This window comes from Armigeres subalbatus, chromosome 3 (genome assembly GCF_024139115.2).
Source record: "Armigeres subalbatus isolate Guangzhou_Male chromosome 3, GZ_Asu_2, whole genome shotgun sequence".
NCBI classification, from domain to species: Eukaryota; Metazoa; Arthropoda; class Insecta; order Diptera; family Culicidae; genus Armigeres; species Armigeres subalbatus.
The window spans coordinates 140,902,523-140,926,203 of NC_085141.1; the positions used below are offsets into that span (position 1 = coordinate 140,902,523).

The 23,681-nt window shown below is 37.9% G+C and overlaps 3 protein-coding genes across 15 annotated transcripts in view; 2 read left to right on the forward strand and 1 right to left on the reverse strand.

The window, feature by feature from the left end:
• Positions 1–12,658, forward strand: part of LOC134224690 (annexin B9) — a 32,658-nt gene extending 20,000 nt beyond the window's left edge. For 2 of the 6 annotated variants that reach the window (XM_062704201.1, XM_062704202.1), the window contains exon 6: positions 9,055–9,533. In XM_062704201.1, coding sequence (XP_062560185.1) covers positions 9,055–9,111 — 57 coding nt within the window. In that variant the 3' untranslated portion in view covers positions 9,112–9,533. Of the gene's footprint in view, positions 1–9,054; positions 9,534–9,765; positions 10,286–11,673; positions 11,837–11,969; positions 12,199–12,438 lie in introns of those variants that run through there. The other 4 variants (XR_009983021.1, XM_062704203.1, XM_062704204.1 and 1 more) reach the window with 4 other exon arrangements.
• Positions 12,590–16,567, reverse strand: LOC134224691 (DNA repair protein RAD51 homolog 3-like). 2 transcript variants are annotated; one of them, XM_062704206.1, is made up of 5 exons: positions 16,222–16,562; positions 13,405–13,511; positions 13,151–13,341; positions 12,959–13,090; positions 12,590–12,900 (listed from the first exon to the last, which is right to left on the reverse strand). In XM_062704206.1, the coding sequence occupies exons 1-5, from the start codon at positions 16,380–16,382 to the stop codon at positions 12,667–12,669; spliced, it is 825 nt and encodes a 274-aa protein (XP_062560190.1). In that variant the 5' UTR covers positions 16,383–16,562; the 3' UTR covers positions 12,590–12,666. The 2 variants fall into 2 exon arrangements, with proteins under 2 accessions (XP_062560190.1, XP_062560191.1); XM_062704207.1 differs by having other exon boundaries at positions 12,774–12,900; positions 12,955–13,090; positions 16,222–16,567.
• A 5,026-nt stretch (positions 16,568–21,593) lies between these two features.
• LOC134226931 (CDC42 small effector protein homolog) overlaps positions 21,594–23,681 on the forward strand; it is a 104,275-nt gene continuing 102,187 nt past the window's right edge. Inside the window, exons 1-2 of one of the 7 annotated variants that reach the window (XM_062708055.1) lie at positions 21,594–21,784; positions 22,330–22,420. The gene's annotated coding sequence lies outside the window, so the exon portion shown is untranslated. Of the gene's footprint in view, positions 22,421–23,681 lie in introns of all 7 variants that reach the window. The other 6 variants (XM_062708056.1, XM_062708058.1, XM_062708060.1 and 3 more) reach the window with 6 other exon arrangements.

Consider the following 23,681-nt stretch of genomic DNA (forward strand, 5'->3'; position numbering starts at 1 on the left):
CGTCGTCGAGCGGCCGTCAACGAAGCCGGCTTGATAACTTCCCATGAACTCGTTCACTAATGGTGACAGACGACGGAAGATGATCTGGGATATCACTTTGTAGGCGGCATTAAGGATGGTGATCGCTCGAAAGTTCTCACACTCCAGTTTGTCGCCTTTCTTGTAGATGGGTTTATAACCCCTTCCTTCCACTCCTCCGGTAGCTGTTCGGTTTCCCAGATTCTGACTATCAGTTTGTGCAGGCAAGTGGCCAGCTTTTCCGGGCCCATCTTGATGAGCTCAGCTCCGATACCATCCTTACCAGCTGCTTTATTGGTCTTTAGCTGTTGAATGGCATCCTTAACTTCCCTCAAGGTGGGGGCTGGTTGGCTTCCATCGTCCGCTGAACTGACGTAGTCATCTCCTCCGCTGCCTTGACTTTCACTGCCTGTACTCTCAGCGCCATTCAGATGTTCCTCGTAGTGCTGCTTCCACCTTTCGATCACCACACGTTCGTCCGTCAAGATGCTCCCATCCTTATCCCGGCACATTTCGGCTCGCGGCACGAAGCCTTTGCGGGATGCGTTGAGCTTCTGGTAGAACTTGCGTGTTTCTTGAGAACGGCACAGCTGTTCCATCTCCTCGCACTCCGCTTCTTCCAGGCGGCGTTTCTTCTCCTGAAAAAGGCGGGTCTGCTGTCTCCGCTTCCGTCTATAACGTATCACGTTCTGCCGGGTACCTTGCTGCAGCGCGACCGCCCGCGCTGCGTCCTTCTCCTCCAGAATCTGTCTGCACTCTTCGTCGAACCAATCGTTCCGTCGACTTCGACCCATATACCCGACGTTGTTCTCCGCTGCGTCGTTAATGGCTGCTTTAACTGTACTCCAGCAGTCCTCAAGAGGGGCCCCATCGAGCTCACCCTCTTCCGGCAACGCTGCCTCGAGATGCTGTGAAATGAAAGCTGTTCCCAGCTCGTGTGTGTTGCCGCAGCTCTGGTAGATGGTATGATTACCTCTAAACGTTCGCACCATTGATCCCTTCCAACAAACCTCCTGCAGCGCTACGATGCCGAATCCACGGTCTTTGAGCACATCGGCGAGTATGCGTGTGCTCCCGATGAAGTTGAGAGATTTGCAGTTCCACGAACCGAGTTTCCAATCGCTAGTCCCTTTTCGTCGCAGTGGTCTTCGCCGATGGTTCCGGTCCGTACTCTCTTGTTGATTGTTCGTTGCTTATGATTTTTAAAGGCTGGCTTGCAGGGCCTGACACCAAACCCCTAAATTTCCGGAGGACCATTCCTCCTTATTTCCGGTGGACCATGGTGCACAGTTTCACTTAGAGTCCCTCGCTGGCACTCGGACGATGATCAGCCGCCCTAACATGGAGAACAGACGCTGTTGTGAGCCGATCCTGACATGGAGAACAGACGCTCAATAAGATTTGCACCTCCGGAGAGGAGCAAACCCCCCTTTCCCTGTCAGCATACGACCATAGTTCACACCGGGGTTGGTTACCCGATCTTCCCTAAGGTTGCTCGTATCCCGGCCAGCACCGCGGGGAGGTAGGGATAGGAGTTGCTGGGTAAGAGGCTAAGGACCGCGAGATGGGTCTATTTTATTCCTTTAGGTACGCGAAGTACCAATGGTACGCTTTACCCAGCATTTGCCGTGCCACTGTTAGGTACGTTTGGTATTTTTACGCATATCAGTCCCGCAATGTGCTTGATTTCAATAATGACTAATATACGATAACGATAAACATATAGTTTGGGAGCGTAACTTACGTAACGTAAATTACGTAACGCTTAGAGGTGAGAGGGGGGGGGTTGAGCGAAGTGTGACGAGTCATACAAATGTTTTAGATGTTCCATACAAAAAGTGTGATCATTTTTTACGTTACGGGGATTGAGCGAAGTGTGACGAGTCATACAAATGTTTTAGATGTTCCATGCAAAAAGTGTGATCATTTTTTACGTTACGTAATTAATGGATTTTCCCTTTTTAAGGACATAGTTGGAGGAGTACCACGATGGCAGTCAATATGGCACCGGACCTTCCACGGGTCAACCCTACACCTCCCGCACTCCTCTCCCACCAACATTCGAATGCATCGAACAGCATCGAACAAAAGTATAATATTCAAATTACTAACCTGTTCACTGCATATTTATTCACTTCCCGTGATAATGAACATGTTTCTTCAAAGAGTCCTTTGAATTTCGGCTCGAATTTTATCGTAAACCAGCAGTTTCGTGCCAATTTAATAACCGTTCGCGATTCGGTGGGCTTATTACTGCACTTCACTTCTTCTCAAAGGGCATAGAAAAATCAAGTTTTTACTCACTTCTCCGCACATGAGCAGCCCGAAATGTTAATAGAATGCAAATTAAACATCACTTTTTGATATAAGTCACTCGTTTGAACCGAAAACCTAATATAAACTGATATTTTTGCCCGAAAAAACGATTAAAAACTGACCGCGGAGCGAATGTAAACACCGGCAGCGGCAGCAGCAAACTAATACATAGGGTGGTTCAAAAAATGATTTTGCTCCGCCGCGCTCAGTCGATTATGATTCATAATTTAGGTGTCATCCGATGTTTTGGGTTGGTTTGAATAGAGGCTTACCGTGCACATTTCAGGTTTGTATGACAGTTGATATGGCGAGGTTGAATTTTACATTATTTTGATTGTGGCACTCCGTCATTGGGCGCTGGCGAGGGGTGAGACCATATGACTGGATGAAATATTCAAGAGCTTTAATTCCATAGGCAATGGTCATTGAATGGTGGCTTCAATGGTTGGGAGTCAATTTTAATAGAGGTTGCGGATCTTTAGCATGATAATTAGGCTTATTTTTTGCGTTACACAATCAATGGATCTAACCTGCGGTGCGGTTTTCGTTCAGTGAAGTCTCCGGAATGTTGCTTTAAGCTATGTGGATTCTCTTTTCGCACGCGTTTGGAGCCAGTGTAATAAAAGTTTAGTTTGTCATACTAGTTTCCATACATACTTGAACCGACTAGTGTACAACCAGTTTTTGTCAAATCGGTTTTTGGAGGACACTCGGAGCATGGGACGGAATCGAGTGAGCGTGGTGGAGCTGGGTCGTTTTTTGAACCACCCTACTAATATTATTTGTTTTGTTTTTATAAATACGACACCAATACTACTACAGCATATGACAGTTTTTATTGTACCAATACTTTTAAAGCTTTGTTTTGGTACTCAATCCACCTTCACCTTAAATTGAACTGGTTGAAGCGGTTGAGATAAACTGCAATTGCTTAGAATGAAAACTCCCTTGCCTCTGTGAACTTTAGTTTGGTATGGGAGATCTATAAGTCCATAAAATAATATAATGTGTACAAATCGTGAATATTCATCGTGAGACAAAACAGCCTTGAAATTTGGCAACAATTTTTCGAACAAAACTCGCTGTCCTTCAGAATTAAAAAAAATACAATACATAGTAAACCATTCTTTTGGGTCCATTTTTTCACAGTTTGAAACTAACGTGGTTTCAAAATATTCACCATGCAGGAAGAGAAACGATAAATAATTCTGCACAGTCCTGCAAAATCCATCTTCGTCAAAAGCCAGATTTTACCCTTCATTCAGTCTCATGATGGCCCATTTACGTTTTGGCTAGATTTAGCCAGCTGTCATTGTAGCAAGGAAGTGCAACAATGGTACTACAAAAGTGTCCAGATCATCCCAAAAATCTGAATCCATAAAATTGTCCTTAATTCCATAAAACAGAATAATGTTGGGTGATTATTAAACAGAAACTGAGAATGAAGGGAGCAGTTACCACTGACATTGGCCGCATGAAGAATTGGTGGAATTAGCTAGCCAAAATCATGACTGAAGAAGGTGTGCGCCGACTGAGAAGCGGCATCGACAGGAAACTGCGAGAATTTCTTCGAAAAAACGATGCATGATTCGTTTCAGTCATTCATATGAAATAAAATAACATAACTTTTGTTTCAGTCTTAGGGCCTGTTCAAATATTACGTAACGCAAAAAAAACGTTGTTTTTAAGAACCCCCCACCCCCTCGTAACAATCTGTAACAATTTTCAGAACCACCCCCACCCCTATGCGTAACGCGTAACAAATGCAGTTTGATCTGAAAACTTTCTAAGGGTCTGTTCAAATATTACGTAACGCAATAGGGGGTGGGGGGTTGTTTGATTTTTGTTACGCTTTGTTACGCAAAATATAGCGGGTGGGGGTTGTTCGAAATATTGTTACGCGTAGCAAATTATTTGCATAGAGAAAAAATATTTTAAAAATTAAAAAATATTCATTATGTTTGGAAAAGCATAAAAAATGCAATAGATAATAATGTAAAGCACCTTCCTCCAAATTCTATTCAAATAAAGACCTTTTTTTAAAAAAATGCATTTGTTACGCGTTACGCATAGGGTGGGAAATTTGTTACAGATTGTTAAGAGGCGAGGGGGTGGGGGGTTCTTAAAAACAAACATTTTTTGCGTTACGTAATATTTGAACAGGCCCTTAGATTGTCAGTTCAGACTTCAGAGATCGTGAGATAGAGAGCAGCGTCCTTCGCGCCTAATAACCACGAAACTGCGAGGCAGTGTTCCAGTGCACTATGGTCCATGACGTTTTACGTTTTACGCGGAAAGATGCATTCTACGCCAAAACTATATTTTTTAGAGAAAAATGTTGTTCCATAAAATTGTTAGAAATAGTAAGGCCATCATTATGGTGCTATAAAAAAATAGAGTGGTCCACCATATAAAAAAAATAGAATTTTTTTTTCGGAATACTGACATGTAATGTTCTACAAAGTTGTAGCGCAGCTTATTCCAAAAAAAAATGGCCTAAAACTTTTTTCTGCATCTCTTAAGTTGGCTGATTTAGAGCAATTTAACCTAATTGGATTAGGGTATGCCTTAAAAAAAAACAGTATTTTTGATCTACTTTTTTTGTTTTAGATTTCTCGTAAAAGTCGTCTTCGGGTGACTTTTAGAGATCAAAAAAATGCAACTTGAAAAAACATGACTTCAGTAAAATTGGTAGGACTTGAGATAAAAAATAACATATCTCCAATTTTTTGCCATAATAAAGAATATGAATTGCTCTTTCAAATGCCGTGTAAACATATTTTTTTGGTTTGCCCTAACCGGAGATATCAACTTATGAAAAAAATGTAAATGTAATTAATAGCCTTACTATTTCTGACAATTTTGTGGAACAACATTTTTTCTGAAAAATATAGTTTTGGCGTAAAATGCATCTTTTCGCGTAAAACTGTAACCTGGACCATAGTGCAATGGAGGATATAATGCCGTCGAAGATAAGTTGATGAATCGCGTAAAATAGCAACTGAAAAGCAATGGATCCACAATGCATTATGCCGAATATCCTACATTTGGGCTAATAGCCTATTCAGATTACCCCATTTATATATAAAGAGTAACTTGATGCCAATTATCATACATTCAATTTTCTTTCTCCACTTTACCACCTAATAAAGCTCGTAATGTGAAGAGAGTTTGGGAACTTCTGGTTATCTGGTTAAGAGAGTTCACTATCTGCTACCTGCTACCTATATTCTACGGGTATAATCTAGAGTATTCGACTACATATTCCATCCATAAGACCTATGTTATATATAAACAGTCGAATCTCCATGAGACGATATTGAAGATCGACTCATGGAAATATCGAGATGTGGAATAAAAAAATCTTGGAGAGTTGTTTGAAGGGACCATCACAGCAACCCAATTTTTTCTTGATAATACATAATTTGCTTCCATGAGTCGATATAGTAGAAGCATAAGTACTAGAACGCTAGTGGCGCTGTAGTCAATTAAAGTATTTTGCCAAGTTATGCTTCAACAAGCTTCAATTGGCCATGATGTATGCATCATGTTGTGTGCCATGTTTTGTTTCATCACCAACATCGGTTTGATACTTGTAGTATCAGTACTTTGGCTGCCAGGTCGAAGTAACCTACATGTTAGTCACGCGAACAATAACGACATTAGCAATCTTATACTTTTGAATCAACAAACTGTCGATATCGAATTTACTGTGATACCATCGAAACAATCAACAAGGTCCGTGTTATTAAAAATTCAGATTTGGACAGATATCTCAAAAATAATATCGAGATTCAGTTTCAGTAAAACATTTTTCAAAGTTTTGCTTATTCATTCAATATCAATTTTTACAACGGTATATATGTGTTTAAAACAAAGATTCATACATCGATTTGTTAGCACGTATTAAGGCTGAAGGCTTTTGTTACCTGTTATGGTGTTTTTTTGCGAGGAAGTGCTATCAGAATCGTTAAATCGACGATGAAAACTTCGTTTACAAAAATCAGTGATGAACTTTATACAGTCAAACCTCCATGAGTCGATATTGAAGGGACCATCGACTTATGGAAATATCGAGATGAGGAATAGCAAATCTTTGGAAAGCCGTTTGAAGGGACCATCACAGTAACCTAGAAAATATTTTGACGTAAACTACGTCTAAGGGGAAGACTCGGATACAGGGTGACAAATGAAAATTTCCAAATTCGAGACCGTCACGAAATCATGTAAGATTTTGAACTTTAATAGCGTCTTTATCTTCCGATGGATTTTTTAGATTTATATATCAATCGACGCGGAAATTCTCTACCAATTTGTCAATTATATTGAAACTTTGGGTTATGACGTTAAAATAGGGTATTGGATCATTTTGGCAGCACCCTCTTTTCTTGCCCGCAAGAGTCACGTTTCGGTCGTCGCCGTTCAGTGCGGTTGGCTTTTGGACTTTGCTTTTTGTGCGGTGTTTCGCACAAAAAGTAGAACAATGGAGCCGGACCAGTGACCGCGGTCGAAACGAAAATGCGTAATGTAGTGCATGGTGTATAAAAAGTGATGCAGATAGGGGCATGTTTGTGCAGGCATGAGACGATCAATTGTTATCACTGCTAATTCCCTTGCTAGTAATGCAATCATCGCAATGTAATTGCATAAACATGTTTATATTTAAAAACGACTTTGGAAAAATGTTGAGCATTTTTTTGCAAACTGAAAACTAATAAGGCCGTTACACATATTTATTAAAAACTAGCGAAACAAATCCAGCTTTTACCGGATGTTGAAAATGTCACAATGAACTATTTGCAGCACCGCACTCTTGATCATTTTTCGTCCGTTTGGTTTTGTTTTCCTCAAAAGCTGACCCAAAATAGTATTCTAATATTTTTTTACATTTCCCCGTTAAATTCACCAACTTTTTGTATATACAAACCTTGCGGATCCCAAAACGAATCGATTAGGGAAAAAATCATGCAAATCGATCAAGCCGTTCGCGAGTTAAATCGTCATTTGTTAAAGCATGTTTTGAAAATTCTCAAAATTTACCGGAAATTTTTTTTGTTGCCCCTCAAATTGTTATTTTTGAGCAAAACACAAAAAACAGACTTATTTTAAAAGATATTTATATCGGCCTAATAATATTTTGTTAAATTAAATGCGCGCCTGAATCAGAAGGATTTAACTTTGATTCAGGAAGTGTGAATGCAGGAATGAATCATGCGGTACTTATTGTACACGATAAAAGCTTCGGAACGCATACGTTCTTGAAACGGGCTATATGAGTTACAATAGAGTTATCATCTTCTTGATCCCTGATTCAAAAGTCTTGCAATGATATTAATAAAATGGTTGCACGAATATTGTATCCATAGTGACACTCAGTGTTGGTAGAATCATACTCAAATCTGAATCATCGAGGTTTCATGCACGAGCTAACTCATCGCCTGCGATTCTGTAGGGGGAGCATCGCACTTGAGTTTCTCGGCCAGAATCGCATCGCTTCGCTCACTCACCGAAAAATGATTTCGTTTTAAAAAGCGTCAAAACGCAATCGAGGCGTATGTTTTGTTTATATATGCAATTATTAGCCATTGTTTTAGAAGAAAACAGTTAATTCAATGCATTCAACAATGAAGAACACGTAAATATCATGCAATGATGCAAATTGCGATTCGAATCTTAAGCAAATCTCTGGGCCATGATTCTGATGGGATTTGACTCACGCATGGTTTGAATCGCCGATGAGATTAGAGATTTTGAGATTTTACCAACACTGGTGACACTGCCAGACAGTGGGAGTTAGATTGTAATAACACACACACACTCTTTTCCCGTCCGCAACGTTTACTACTCGCGCGCATCATAATCAAATTAATTGGGTTTTGGTACATGATTGACATTTTATGATTTCTAGTGATGCACGAAAAACATGATATGCCTGTGATTGGAATAATTCTGAATAAAAAAAGTTGCAAACGGAAAATATTTCTATTGAAATATTTCATCAAATGCTTCAAAACCCAAATGTAGGCAATTCGGATCCAAGAAAGGCATCATTACCACTGAGGAATAAATTTGGGTTTTCATAGTAAATTTTTTAAACAATTGTCGTATCCAACCATTTTCATATCTTAAGATACGCTAGTTTTGTTCAAAATCAGTGACATAAGTAATCAAATGAATTTTCTAAAAATATTCATACATGATGGCACTACAATCCTCAATGAACAAACTGCCTTACGTAGTTTACGTTGGGCGGTTGTGTCTTGTACATAACCCTTCTGATTTTTTAATATGGCATAATTTGCTTCCTTGAGTCGATATCGAGTCATAGAACATCGACTCATGGAGGTTTGACTGTAATTATTTATAAAATCACTTTAATAAAGAAATTTAAAAAAAAATCGTTTCAAAGGCATATAAGTCGTTTTGAAAGTTTGGTATTGCATTGTTGTTTTTACTAATGTAATAATCTCTGTTTGAAATAAAGACGTTGAAGTATTTAAACCTCAAATTAGATCCGATTTTTTGCGATAAATGTTAAAATATTAATCTTTAAATTTAGTAGTGGCAGACTATTGATCGTATTTTTATATCACAGTTTATAAATGTTTTTTTTTTCGTTTATTTCGTAGTACTTCCATATAGTCTTTATTTATCGTTTATCCCCTCATGATTTTGTAAATATCAAAAACATCCGGCTGTTACCGAAATGCTTTTTTCCAGGGTGACACATCGGGCGATTACAAGCGTGCTTTGTTGGCCATTGCTGGATATGCGTAAAACGAGCAAGAACCCATCGCCCACTCCTTATCGGCGATAACAACGACCACCTCGAACGACACGACTAATAACAACAAAAAAAAACAAACACATTTTGTTAAATGGATGTTGCACTTTTCGTTGTTACGCTTATTATTTGCAATGATCTGAAAAAAGGGAGCCCAGGTTGGTCGTTTGCTCCCAATAGCAATGCAACCGTAACTGCTTCATGTAGACTCTCACTAGTTTTTCCTTCCACATTTATCATAGTTAAGCACAAATATATTTTCTACACCTCAATTTGTTAATAAAAGACTTACTAAGTAAGCGGAATAAAGTAAAATTTTAATACTGTTTTTAAATCCACTTTTGAGTGAAAATTTTCGTCTGTACTTTTTATCAAATAAGAACTAAATAAAGCAGTATTTTATAAACCAAAAAAAGCTTTGATTTCCAATGTCATCCATCTAACACCATTCATCGTATATCACGATTTGTGGCTAACCCTTTATCTTGCTTTTTCGTATTTAGGGAACTCATACTGTTAAATGTTGTAGTTTGGAACCAATATTTATTTTTTAAGAAACATTGATGCACTTACATGTTTTCAATTCTCATTATTCATAATGGGTCGCATTTATTCTGTTTCTTTTCTATCTGTGCCACACCACACAGGAGGACCTCGGAGGCGAAAACGCAGAGCTTCTGTACCACATGGCAGCTTATTAGCGGGCAAAATGTTCAAATAGTCAAACCATTCCAAGATACATACCTTATATGCCTATATTAGATATTGCTATAATTATTACTCACCTTCGTGCTGCTACTCGAAACGAAGTGTATACGAAATAAAAAAAATCAGTATTATATTGTAACTTAAGTTTGTATATTCTTACTAACTTTAAATAATTTGAATTTTCTGTTAGAGATCCTGAGAATATACATTTTGGCATTAACAATATCACCCATATTTTTGTTTACGTTCCTTCGGAAATTGATGCACAATCTCGTTTACACTGGCAAAGCCAAACGAATCCAATTTGTTCCAAAGTTTCAGTCGACCGTAAACAAGAATATGGATGCATAGCTTTTCAAAATTGATAATTTGAAACAAAGTGTATACTTATGGCAAATTATTATTTTTTAAAGATTTTGTTAGAATTTTAAGAATTATGTGGTATTTCAAAACGGTAAATAAATTAAATGTATCACCATCATTGGTTTATAATGGGTCAATACCATCATGAATAGAAACGTTTAAAAACATAAGCCTTGTTGTTCTTAAGCACAATACACATGTTACCCAGACATTTTCATCCATGTTATCTCAGCGTCCTATAAAGCAGTGCTCGCAAATGCTCAGCGAACTTTGTCAATACTCCAATCGGTAATGGGGTATGTAGTTTAAAGCTAACTCATTCAAACCCCGATGATGATATGTATAGAATTTAAATTTGTTTCTATGCATTTAACTGCCGTTAGACATATAACTGTCCCATGTATATAGGGAATCCCAGCAAACATGAGACAAATATGCGTACGACGGCAATGTAGGGCCCATTCACAAATTACATAACGCTTAAGAGGGTGGGAGAGGAGGTATGTCATAGGGTTACAGCCCATATAAACGTCACGAGAGGGGGATGAGGATTGAAAATAGTCAATTTTGGCGATATGTGATTTGTCAATGAACTCTTATATGCCGTTTCGGAAACGGTTAGCTATTGTAAACATTATTTACCCGCAAAGCCACATCAGAAATTCAGAAATATGTAAAACATATTCACGAACAAAGAATTATACGTTTGATTTTTAAGTAACAGATTGTTTTGAAGTTACTGAATTAAAAATGTTTGCATATTTACAATAGCGTTGCTTAAATCTCATTTATTAGACATCAAGCTTTATCTAACTTGAACACGTGTATCTCGATATGCAACGTTATCAAAGTTATTCCAAGTGGAAATGGTATGTTCGAATTTTGACACAAAGCTTCTCTATATGATATGAAAAGCCTATTAGCTAGGTATTTAAATGTCAGCTTTCTGCTGCATCCAGGTCAAGCTTTTAGCTAGCAAGAAGTAAAGAGTGCAATAAACTACAAAAGCTTTTTTTAAACTTTGAAAATAATAGTATGGTCGCTTATGAAAAGTAAAAGTTAACTATGATTTGTTTATCGGCTTATCGGTCAGACCTCAAAGTATGTTGATTTTCTATTATCTTTCAATTATCTACTACTTCATACTTTGAGTACCGATAAACAAATCATTCATCACAATCAAAATCTGTAAAATCTGTTTCAATTGTAAAAGTGAAAAGTAAAACAATTTCTAGGAGAACGTTTTTAAAATCCAAAGTCGTTATGACGTTTCTAATGGCTTCAATGTTTTTGACCGAACGCAGTGTCCTAATAAAGAGATTCAACCAAATTTCTGTATAAGCTTTGAATATCACGAATCAATGTCTACACATAAAATCTAATCGGATTGCGCATTTTATCATTGAAGCTTAACTGCTTTAATATTAATAAGGTGAAACAAAATCTAATGAGTGTTCCCTTTATTCCTTCTGTTTCATTCGCAGGAGGATTGCGAAGGCGACCTTGGAGACCTCTTGGCCACATTGGCGTCCTACTAAACTTCATGCTAAGGCAGATGTTTAAAAAATTAGACAAACCCTGTTAAATTACATGCCAATGATTATTATTTTGACTATCAAAACCATGTTTTTGAATTATTGATATTAGGTCAGTTTTGATTTTATTTCCACTCGATTCTTAACCACATTAGTCATGGAATGGGGAAAATAATAGTTACATGTTATGTATTCGAAGGAAACAATGCTGTATCAAATCTGTTTTATTCTCCGTTCCCTTCTAGGAGGACCTGGGAAGCGATTTAGGCAACTTGCTTGCCGAACTGGCTACGTTCTAAGCCGCAGCTCGTCAGAATCTTGTTAGTTTTAGAGTTGGAACCTTCTGTCATAATTTTGAATCTATTGTGCAAGTAAGATGATATTTATTGTAGCTTTAAAAGCATTTAAGCAAACGAAAATCTTTTGTCCATTGGAATAAATAAACCGTTAGCAATGTGTTGCTGTATAACGAGACTCATATCGCAAATCATTCCGCCGATACATTTGACATACATCACCTGCTTCTTATATGTTCGACCACCGTGTTCATTTCAAATTATGATGACCGTCCTTGCTTGATTTGATCCTCAATCCGAACCTACATCATTTGTTATTCACATAATCAATTGGGTTTGCTACAAGTTATCTCAAACCATATACTATTCTTGATCACATATCAAAAGCAGATTTGAAAGTTGTATGTTTCCTTTACAGGACGATTTGAGTGGTGACTACCGAGATGTTTTGGTAACTTTGACTGCTTTCTAAAAGTCTCAAGTTGCAACCCACCGGAAATTGTTTCAAGTATTGTTACTAAAATGTAGGTGTATTTATTGTCGTTTCTTTCAAATAACTGGAGTACAACTGTTGTGCTAAAACTTTATCACAGATTAGTCCACACATTAAGTAATAAAATGACTTTCTAAAAGCTGTAGTGCGATATCACTTTTTCCTAATACCCCTAATACCGGCGTTGCTGATTTGAAACTTCACTGCCATGCGTGTCCGAAATAGTCCCTTCTCAACCGACGCTATGCCAATCCCCGGTGGATCGTCGCTGGATGGTCCAAACACTATCCTTTGGTTAATTTTATGACTATGACCTTCCCCCAGGGCGGGAACTATTTTGGACACTTGCCCGTTTATTCGTGTAGTTACATCGTTGGTGATGACAACCTGATGGTAAATCAACATTAATCTGAGACGCGCTTAGTAACTAAGCTAATATACCTACTGCACATTTATACTGTTGAGCAAGTATATGAAGTTTCGTAAGTATAACGTGATCCACTCTTATTCGTTCCAAGGTATTCTCTATATTGTTTCTAATGAGGAAAGAAATTGAATCTATCACCACAAGTTTCACCTAAAATACAAATATCTCGTCATTTAATTAGTACACAACTAGCGGTCATGCATCAACAACCTTCTCACCAGATTTCAGAAGCTTTTCTAGCGTTACAAGTCCCTCCAGCATTTCACTACAGCTATGTATGTGCTTATAGTAAACACCATTCATTAAATTGTCAATGGTCAAATCACGTGTTGCCTCTACCAGGTCTTTTTTATGCACTTCCACCAGCTTTTCGCAGTGTCTGACGCATGCAGAACCAATTTCTATTTGGACAATGAAAGGCTTTTCATCATGGAAATAAACCACATGCGAAAGTCGTAACTTACCTTGTAACCTGCCGGGATGAAATCCAAAGTTCGTATCGAAATAAATAGCTTTAGCACCCAGTCCTCCCAATGCCACCGGAATTTGTACATTAATGCATAACTGCAAACTTTACAATATTATGACACATTAAAAGAAATTCTCGAATAACATAATTGATTTCATTACATATTTCGGGAAATAACTATTGTTACTCTAATAGCCTATTCAGATAACGATACTATTACGTGTGAAAATGGAGAGAAAATTAAATGTATGAGCATTAGCATCAAGTTACTCTTTAATATATAATAAATGGCGTATTCCGTATAGGCTCTAATCCTAATTTTTGCAATGGCGATTGTGCTCTTAATTCAAACTATTTTGGTCAACTGATGTACTCAACAGAAAGAGTAGATTGCAATCTATCAAATGGTCGGGGTTCTGCCAAAGCGGACCAAGCGGCTTATTGACTGACTTGTGATATTTTGATCGTGAAAGTAAGGCGGAAAACTTTTTATATCAATTTATCCACACATTTGTTGTAGGATATCCTTAGTATGGGGTAATTGGAAATCCAATCTGCTAAGCGAAAGCTTGGGCTGAAAAATTGGTATTTTTTTTGTTGGCGCTTTTGATTGATTGGCAGAACCCCGGCCAAATAGTAATGTCAGTTGAACGAAATATGCATAAAAAAGAGAGTAGAAGTCGTTTAAAATTTAAAGGACAAATCTGGGGTACTTTTTCAAAAGGACGTATGTGATTTTGTAAACAAAGATTCAAACGTCGATTTGTCCTATCTGATAGCCCTCCCACGCATACCATCGCCACAGACAGGTAGGGGAAGCCTTCGGCTACCTGTTGGTGGTGTTGGTTTGCGTATGGGAGTCCCATCAGATTGGATAAATCGACGTTTCAATCTTTGTTTACAAAATCACATACGTCCTTTTGAATAAGTACCCGAGAAATACAGTTACGCATATTTGAAAAAAAAAAGTTCCTACACTCTGGAAAAAATCTATACTAAATAGTTTCAAAGTTACGCTAAATCTCTATTCGCCTGGTTGACCCCAGCTTCGTTTATGTGACAGTAATACAGCGTTAGTATAACTTTGATTTATACGTATTTAGTATAGTTTTGTTTTGTGTTATTATTGTCAGTTGGTGGATTCTGCATTATTTTTTAGTTTTGCCTGTCAGAATAGAAATTATATTTTGAAACAACAAATGTTTTATTCATGGAATAATCATCAAAATTTATTGTTTTCTATGTACAGGTTTTCTAATAAAGGCACTTTTACTTTTCACATGTTTTGCTGCGAATCTATTTAAGTCGGTTTGATGAATATCGAGAACCACAATCGTATTCCACAACCTCCATTTCGTTAGTTTTTTCTTTATTCCTCTTCGGTTGGCGAAGTTGAATCTGCTTCTAGGCTCAGAACGTTTCAGACATAATCTGCCACAAAGATCTGCAAAAAAATGGATAGTTATGAATTTCTTCTTGCAGCGGGATATTGGGATACTTACGGTTTATTTTGCGACGCACCAGCAGCTAACACATTCTTTTCGAGGTGAACAACCGGAATCTCAATCAAGATGATCATTGATGGTGAGAATGTGGCTGATCCTTTCGTTCGTGGGGAAATGTCCGGAGAAGATTCTTTCGTCGATTTCCGAACCACAATTCGCTCAGGCTGTCTGCAAAATCAGCGTTTCTGGATGCGTCATTTTTATTTTCCGCAATCAAGTGTGGAGTATCCGGTCGAAGCGAAATTATCCCATTATTTTCACTCACCAACATTTTTCTCGCTGAATCTTTTTCAGAACTATTTATTTAACAAAATGTCTGCCAGCTCGAATAAACAGTAAAACAATCAACTTCAGCTATTCCGATATAGTTTAAATTTAAATCAACGATAGTATACTTTAAAATCAATCAAATGTTTAACTTCCGCTAATGACAATAATGTTTAAATTCAAATCTAAAACCGCTTTGTTCTAGTTCTGAGTGTAGGTTCAGAATAAAACGAATAATATATGGGTGATCGGGACAATATGGGCCACCCAAGGAAATTGTTCCGAAAAGCGCTGGAAAGGTCAAAAAGTCATCATTCAAATGTAGTTGACTTATACTAGGGAGTGTTATCTCTCATATTACGTCGATGAATGATGAAAATTGCGTTTGGAAATTGTTTGAATGCACTTTTGAATATGAAATGAGTCGAATCAAGTACGAGAAACTGAAGACGGCCTTACTGTCTAGATCGAAATACGTATCTGTCAAGATACAATTAAGTGGTGGAATTAAATGGGATTGTACAAACTCGTCTTATGACAAGTGAAGACATTCCACTAAAAAGCTCAAAATAATTTTCTTAACAAAATGAAATGATTTTAATGTGTGTTCCCGACTATACGGGGCAATATGGGCTACCATTTGGGTCAGTAAGGGGCGCTCATCCAAAACGTTTTTTTGGAATAGAAAAGTGTCATAATATGGATGAATATGATATTCCTACAGCAGTTTAGAGTATTCCATACAAAATGAGATTATTAAGCCGCACAACAGCGGACAGAACCGGTTTGCCACTCTTCACCGTTTGCACGGACACATTTCAATTGGTCAATCTAACATTCTTGTATTCGGCAGCTGAGATTTGAATTTATCCGCATATTAAGGCCTGATATCTTGCTCTGTGCAGGTATGCCCATATTGCCCATATCATATAACTTTGAGATCAGTTTGAGATGATAAAACTTGTCCATAGACCCAAATTGAGGGTGGCTCATATTGCCCCTACTGCCCCTAATATATTATAACTTCCATATGTACTCACCACATTTGAGTTTTCCCGCTGCCAGGCGGTCCACAAAATTCGGTTATTATTGATATGGGTATTCCGTTTCCCACTGCTTGATCCAGATCTCGGCAGAATGTAACTATACATTGCTGCTGGCATTCTTCCTTCCATAAGTCCAAGCATGTTTTAGTAAACATGTATTATGGCACAGCACGGTTTTTATCACTTTAAAATAACTTACTTTAAAAGACTAGAAGGCAAACTTTACAAATAATTAAAAACTCGATAACTATTTTCCCTTTATTTATTCAAAACCCTAAATTTGACTAATATTTTGATTTGAAATCCGCGCGCTGGAAGGAAGAGTTCCTCGCGATGGGTGGTTTCGGTGGCTTGGTGTGCGTGGTTGGTCGCCTACAATAGACTAACGCAAAATGAACTCCCCCAAGAAATTATGACGTTTGAGCGGGTCGCATAATGAACGCAAAATGAACTTTTGTTCGAGAAGACGACCCGCTCAAATGTCAAAATCCATCAGGTGAGTGAATTTGATGAACTCCTGCACAGGTCTATTAGCTGCGTTCTTTGCATAGAGGAAGTTCATCAATAGAGACGTTTTATACAAAGAGTCACGGGATAGAGTACCAAACGACATTAATACATCTCGCTTAACTTTTCAAAAGGACGTAAGTAACATTTTTTTCATGAATTAATTTGAATACTGCAATCAATAGCTTTCATGTTGTTCTGTTGATTGCAGTACTCAAATTAATTCATGAAAAAAATGTTACTTAGGTCCTTTTGATAAATTATGCGAGACATGATACATTAATATCAGAGTGTATGTAATTAAGAGTGGCGACACTGTCAGAATTGGAACAAAATTCATCTGTCATTCCGATACAAAATCGTGTTCCAAACGAGCCGGAGACCTGTCAAATGCGGCACATGTCGCCACTCTTAATTACATACACTCTGATTAATATTGTAATGAATCGCCTGCTTTGAGCGTGCTTACAGCGGCACACTAGGAATTAACTTTCTGAAATCAGTATGGCGAAAGGCATCTAAGGTTCGATTTTTCAAAATTAAGCACTTTCATCAAAAAAATATTTGGTAGGCATGGCAGCGGACACCTTCCTACATAATCGGTACCAAATAGTTTTTCATGAAAAGTTTCTTATTTTGAGATGACTTGACGCGTTAGATGACTTTCGCCATACAAATTTCGGGCGGTTAACTCTTGCTGGCTATTTTGCGCATATACTATAGCGCCTGGATGTGACAGCGGCTAGAAAATCAGCCACTGCCAATAATTCATTGTAATGTAATTTACATACATTATTAATACATGTAGCTTTTATTACCTGATTTTCTCAAAATTGCACGCGGCGAACGCTTCATGAAAGGTACCGCCGCGCTTTCTGCACCCCGTTTACTTGATTCTTATGGGTGAATAGCAGCCCCGTGGCAAGAAATGCTTTTCAGCGTAACGAACATCTTCATGAATATGTCCAGCATACATTTTGAAAAGTACTTCTCCCGAATCGTGCGTTTACAAGCAACTAGATTTTATCCGAAATATTGTTGACTACACATTTCCAATTTGTTCCAAAATAATATCAGCTATTATGGGCATGTAAATATAATCATGAAACATCTTTCTGCACGCCATTTATTTCATTTCAATTTCACTAATAAATGATGTTTGATTTGCATCCCCGGACCATTTCAACTGTGATGCTCACCACAGTATAAACAATAATAATATCTTTTGTTTGATTCGGAGTGGGAGAACAAGTTACGAAATATGATTTCGTATAGCGTTTGATTTCTCCTATCGATTCACTCCAATTCGTGAGTTTATTATATTTAATCATCAAATAACATAGTTCCCATGGTCAAAGATGTAAATGTTGCAAATTATTACGAAAACAATTTTCAAATTTAACCAAAACAAAAGTAAACAAAACACATGATGTTTATTTTCGTACAATAACAACGGACGGTAATGAGCTACCGTCCGTGGACATGGTGGCTATTGTCAAACCTATTGTGATAGTATAGGACGCCAGGGGTGGTGAATAGCATTGCAGTGTATCGTTTGGTGCGGCCGTACTTTTCGACAGTCATTCGCCGCGTGAAGTTTTGTGCAAGTACCCATTTGGGAACATTGTTGCCTAATTTTGTAAAAATTGCACGCAGCGAACCCTTCATGAAAGGTACCGCCGCGCTTTCTGCACCCCGTTTACTTGATTCTTGTGGGTAAATAGCATTGCGGTGTATCGTTTGGCGCGGCCGTACCTTTCGACAGTCATTCGCCGCGTGAAGTTTTGTGCAAGTACCCATTTGGGAACACTACAAATGCCGCGCAGTGTATCATATCCAGAAAATCTGACAATACAAACGCCGCGTAGTGTATCATATCCAGAAAATCTGACAATATTTGTGTTGGAACAACAAACACATTAAATATTAAGGTCAACTTTTCCAAAGAATCCATATTTGTTGAAGCCTCTAATTGAAAACAAAAATTAAGAAAGTACTGCACGTGTAAACCGGTCTGAATGATTGGCCTGATATTGGTTCCAAATCGGACGAATGTTAGGCCAAGCTTGGGAAACACCATTTTCCTAAGTTCGCAAGTGGCGCGCTAGTCTAATTAAGGCACTACTTGCGAAGTTAGGTTTAAAGTACGGATTGTGAGAAAAATCCAACTTCGATAGGGTTTCTTACCCCATTCCCGGCATGCGCGACTGCATTATTTAACTTATATTGTCTGTTTCCTTGGTAACAAAACGCGCCGACCATTTTTTAGGCACTATCAAAATCGTCGCCAACATCTTTATTCTAAAATTATGTTAGTTTTATTGGTAAATAATGTCAATCTGCATTAAAAACAGGGCTCAATTTTGGGAAATAATGTGATTATTAAGTGTATAAAATTTTGTTCACAGTTGATTTGACAGATCTTATGGCCATTTCTGCTGGCGACGATTTTGGCGTCAATTTGTTTTGCGACGATTTAAAATCGTCGCGGCCGATAAGGTGGGAAATTGATAATATTTATGACAGAAAGCAACTTTTTCTGAATTTTGTGGGCCGTGTAATACTGCAATGAGGTTCACTTCTGCTTAAAAAATAGCTTTCTTGCTGAACATCGTTTGAAAAAGCTTTTATTTGATTTAAATTTTCAAGGTGTAGCACGCATTTCAATCACTGCGATTGCTTTTCCGGCATAAGCGATTTTCACTCAATCTCTCAACACCTCAATCACTCATTCTCTCTCGGGACGGTAGAAAATACGACGTAAACAAAAATATGCACTTTCCACGATGCCAGTGATGCCAGATGGCATTATTCATAATAACTTTTATTTGGTCGATAAGATATATTCACTCATCATCCAAATTCCCAAACACTTAAAAACAATGATTTTTGATGGTACTGTTTTGTAAAAGTGGAAAGATTCTATCCCCCCCCCCCCAGAGACAACATTTTCAGAAGAATTTTTTTTAAATGTTCAAACCCCCCCTCGCAGGCCAATTTTCTGGCTACGTCACTGCCGTATATGCATTTTTGCCAATAAAAATGTGTGGATTTTTGGTAGTGTATTATCAATTTCCCACCTTATCGGCCGCAACGATTTGAGATCGTCGCAAATCAAACGCCAAAATCGTCGCCAGCAGAAATGGCCATAAGATCTGTTAAATCAACTGTGAACAAAATTTTATAATCTCAATAATTACATTATTTCCCTAAATTGCGCAATGTTTGCATGTAGATTAAAATGATTTAATGTCCTGCTAGCACAGTTTTAGAATAAAGTTGTTGGCGACGATTTTGAAGGTGTCTAAAAAGTGCCCGCATACATCCAAACAATAGCTGAACCAAGATGAATACACAGCTAGGTGTTCCAATCTGCCAAATTCACGATTCAGCCATCTTGGATTTTAGTATGGGAGAGCCAGCCGGTTTGTTTATGTTTTGCACCGAAAATGAATTTTTCACCCCCGCCTTCTTCTCGTCCATAAATTGGGCAGATTGAAACACCTAGCGGTGTATTCATCTTGAGCTGAACCACAGAGAACAGACATGGATCCTCGAACAAAATTTCGGTAAAAACGTGTGTAAAGATTTAAATCGCACCTCAGCGCCGCCAACGCAGGCTGCCCGACATAAAAACTCAATCTCACTAAGTGATGGCGTTGGCATATACTACATAAACAATGTAGTGCTGCCACCTAGGAGCGAGCCTAGGAGCGATTCGGAATGAACACTAGCGCTAAAAAGTAAAACACGGCAAATTTTAACCAATTCATCAGCACACTAGCACCGCGCAACGGGGGCATAACGACATACTTCAAAATGACCAGTACAAACTTTTACACAAGCACGCGAATGAAGATGAACGTCTGTTCTCTGTGGCTGAACCATTATTAGAACGGTTTACGTTTCACTTTGAACCATAAATATAATGGTACTGGACCATAATCGTACTACAGTCTGAAAAAGTTTTGACCATAGGGGCTACGGTTTTCGTAGACCGGACTGTATGAGCAACGGGTTGTTAAGAATGTTGACCATAAGAAAAATCGATTTTCTTCATACATTTTTGATCGAAAGATTTTACCAGTATTATATATTGGTTATGGATCGTAGACTGTAAACCTCATTGATTACGGTTGAGGTAATTGTTTTACCATAGATATGTACTGTTCGATGAATGTTAATGAGTAACGATAGCAACTATGTCCGTGTTATATTTGTAACTGTACGAAGAATGGTAAATGATTATGCGGGTGGTCGGCGCGTTTTGGAAACAGTCAATAGCGTTATTGTCTATCCGGAACAAAGTTAGAACGCTTTTTATACCGATTTTTCTCCAGATACAGGCAACTTTACCAACTTCGGAAGTAGTGCGCTGGATTCGCCTAAAGATGCGCTGAACAACGCATCAATTAGTTTGACAGAAAAACTTCAGTTCGATTCGGAAGTCCCGACTTCCGAATCCTAAGTTGGTGCTACGCCGACAATAAATATTTTGTAAGCGATTTCTGGGTTCATTCACAAATTACATAACGCAAAATTTGGCCATTTTCAGCCCCCACCCACCCCCTCGTAACGTTTTTTGTATGAAAGGGGTTTGAAAATTGTATGAGCCGTAACGCTCTGGCAGGTACCCTCCCACCCCCTAAAGCGTTATGTAATTTGTGAACGGGCCCCCTTCTCACCTTGCGAAGGTTAAATAAAGCACGCTGCCATAGTGACATTTAGAAATGAATGTGAGTGCAGAAGTCTGTCAAAATACTCCCACCAGGGCTGGTAATCCTGGCAATAAAGTGCAAAGTTTTTGGTGGATCTCTGCGAGTCGCTGTTTCATCGATTCCTTTTCAATCGCTTCATTCGTGTTGTTCGCTTCGTTGTGACCGGGTGTATGTTGGCGGCTGATTTGACTCGCGAATACATTTTGTGTAATAGCTAGATTTATTAAAAATCAAACAAATTGAGTTATATTTATTAGTGAGTCCATGTGTCGGACGTTTTTTTTTACGGGACTACATGCGAACGTAATCTTCGTCATTATGAATAAGTCAAAGTGAGATTTTGTCTGATCAAGTGAAACCAAACAGAACCATAACAAAAGTGCGATCACAGAAACGACCAACAGAATCTGCTGGACAAAGATTCAATGCCAGTAGGAATATAATGGTAGCAGTAATCGCTGAGGGAGAAAGTGTATGAAACTCGATAGTGTTCATAATCTTTTTATGGTTTCCCAAATTCAATTATTGATCAGAACACAATAGAGCGTTATAATTGAACAATGGACTCTGTTGGATATCGTATCGAAAGTTAGAAATACGACATAATTTCAATTGCGTGGGTGTGCTAAAAAATGGATGTAGTGTCTGTGCGATCGTTGCCGATGAAAATGCTGTATGCATCCATGGTCAAATTTGCATAATTCCAGCATGTGTTGAAATTCGAATGGTGGTGCTTGTCATAATATTGCTAAAGTGACAAAAGATTGTGGTTTTTCTTGTTTTTTTTTCGAATTGCATTTGTGGCTTGTGCATTATTATGAATATTCTGTATATTCTGAGCTGTGCAGTAACTAATACATAAAATTTATTAATTTAGCAGAAACGTATTAAAATAATAGTTGCTTGAAAGTGGATTTGGAGTTTTGGTAGGCGATTTACATTCCATAGAACTACATCAACAATTTAAGGTAAGATCATTATTAGATATATAGTTCTGATCATGTTGATTTGAGTTTGATATTCTATACATGTGTGTAATGTAATAGACATTTTTATTTGATTGTTGACTAATGAAGTTTTTTCTATGAAAGACTTTAAAAATGCCCAATGTTTGGTTTCTATTGAACTTCCAACCCATTAGTACAAAACCATTCTCAAATAATTAGCATGGTATCGACTATCATCGTAAACAAAAAATATAGGCTTTAGCTACTTATGTTTTCGTTGTTATCCACTTCACTGTAAAATATCTCAACGGCAGACGAATTTTGCTACATGTACACGGAAGAAAAAAAGTACCCAAAATTGAGTATTTTTAAACTTACGTTTGAGTTATTTTTCTCTACTCTTTCATCCACTCTTTCTTTTGTTGTCAAAAACAAAAGAGCCAAACAATCCAACGACGCCAGTTCAATACGGGAAGCCAATTTTGAGTTTTATTACCTGAGGTCGAAATTGAGTGAATTAAACTTAAATTTGGGTCAATAAATTTTCCATTGGGTACTTTTTTAACATGGGAGTAAAGGCAAACTACTTCGACCCTACTTACTCAATTTTGGCTTCCCGTACGGATGTTCGAGGTTGGGTGAATTAAACTCACTATTGGGTAGTTTATTTCTTCCGTGTAGGTGAGGTTATCTTCAAGAGATGCGAAAACAACCATCACAGCAAAGGAACCGTTACTCCCTGAGAGAGAGAAGCCAGCTCACTGACAGATCGTTTATTTACTATGTCTTCTTCTTCTTTATTTGTGTGGAAACCGTAGAAACTCAACAAATCAAAGTAACATTTCATAACGTCGGAAGCAACATTTTTCACTCCAATAAAAACTTGTTCAAATTAGCTGATTTTAATGGTTATGACCTTCCTAACGTGGAACAAAACCGATTTCTCATAATACGGGATCATTCACATGGATAATTACGGGTTCAAATCACTGTAGCAAATATAAGAAAAGTTGCGAACATAAATCGCCAAATAAATAGTTTTGGTTACGACCATTTGAAGTTGCATCGCAGTGTTAGTTTTTCGGTTCGCAGGTTCGCAGTGACTGGGATCGCGGTGACATTAGGATGAACGTAAATAAAGCGAGCTGTCTTCTCTCTCTCAGGTTACTCCACACGCTTAGTTCAGTTCACCCAAATGTGGGTAAAGAGTACCTAGAATCGCCAAAAAGTGCACATACCTAGATATGAGTGAAATTCCTTTTACCCATATATGGGTAAACTG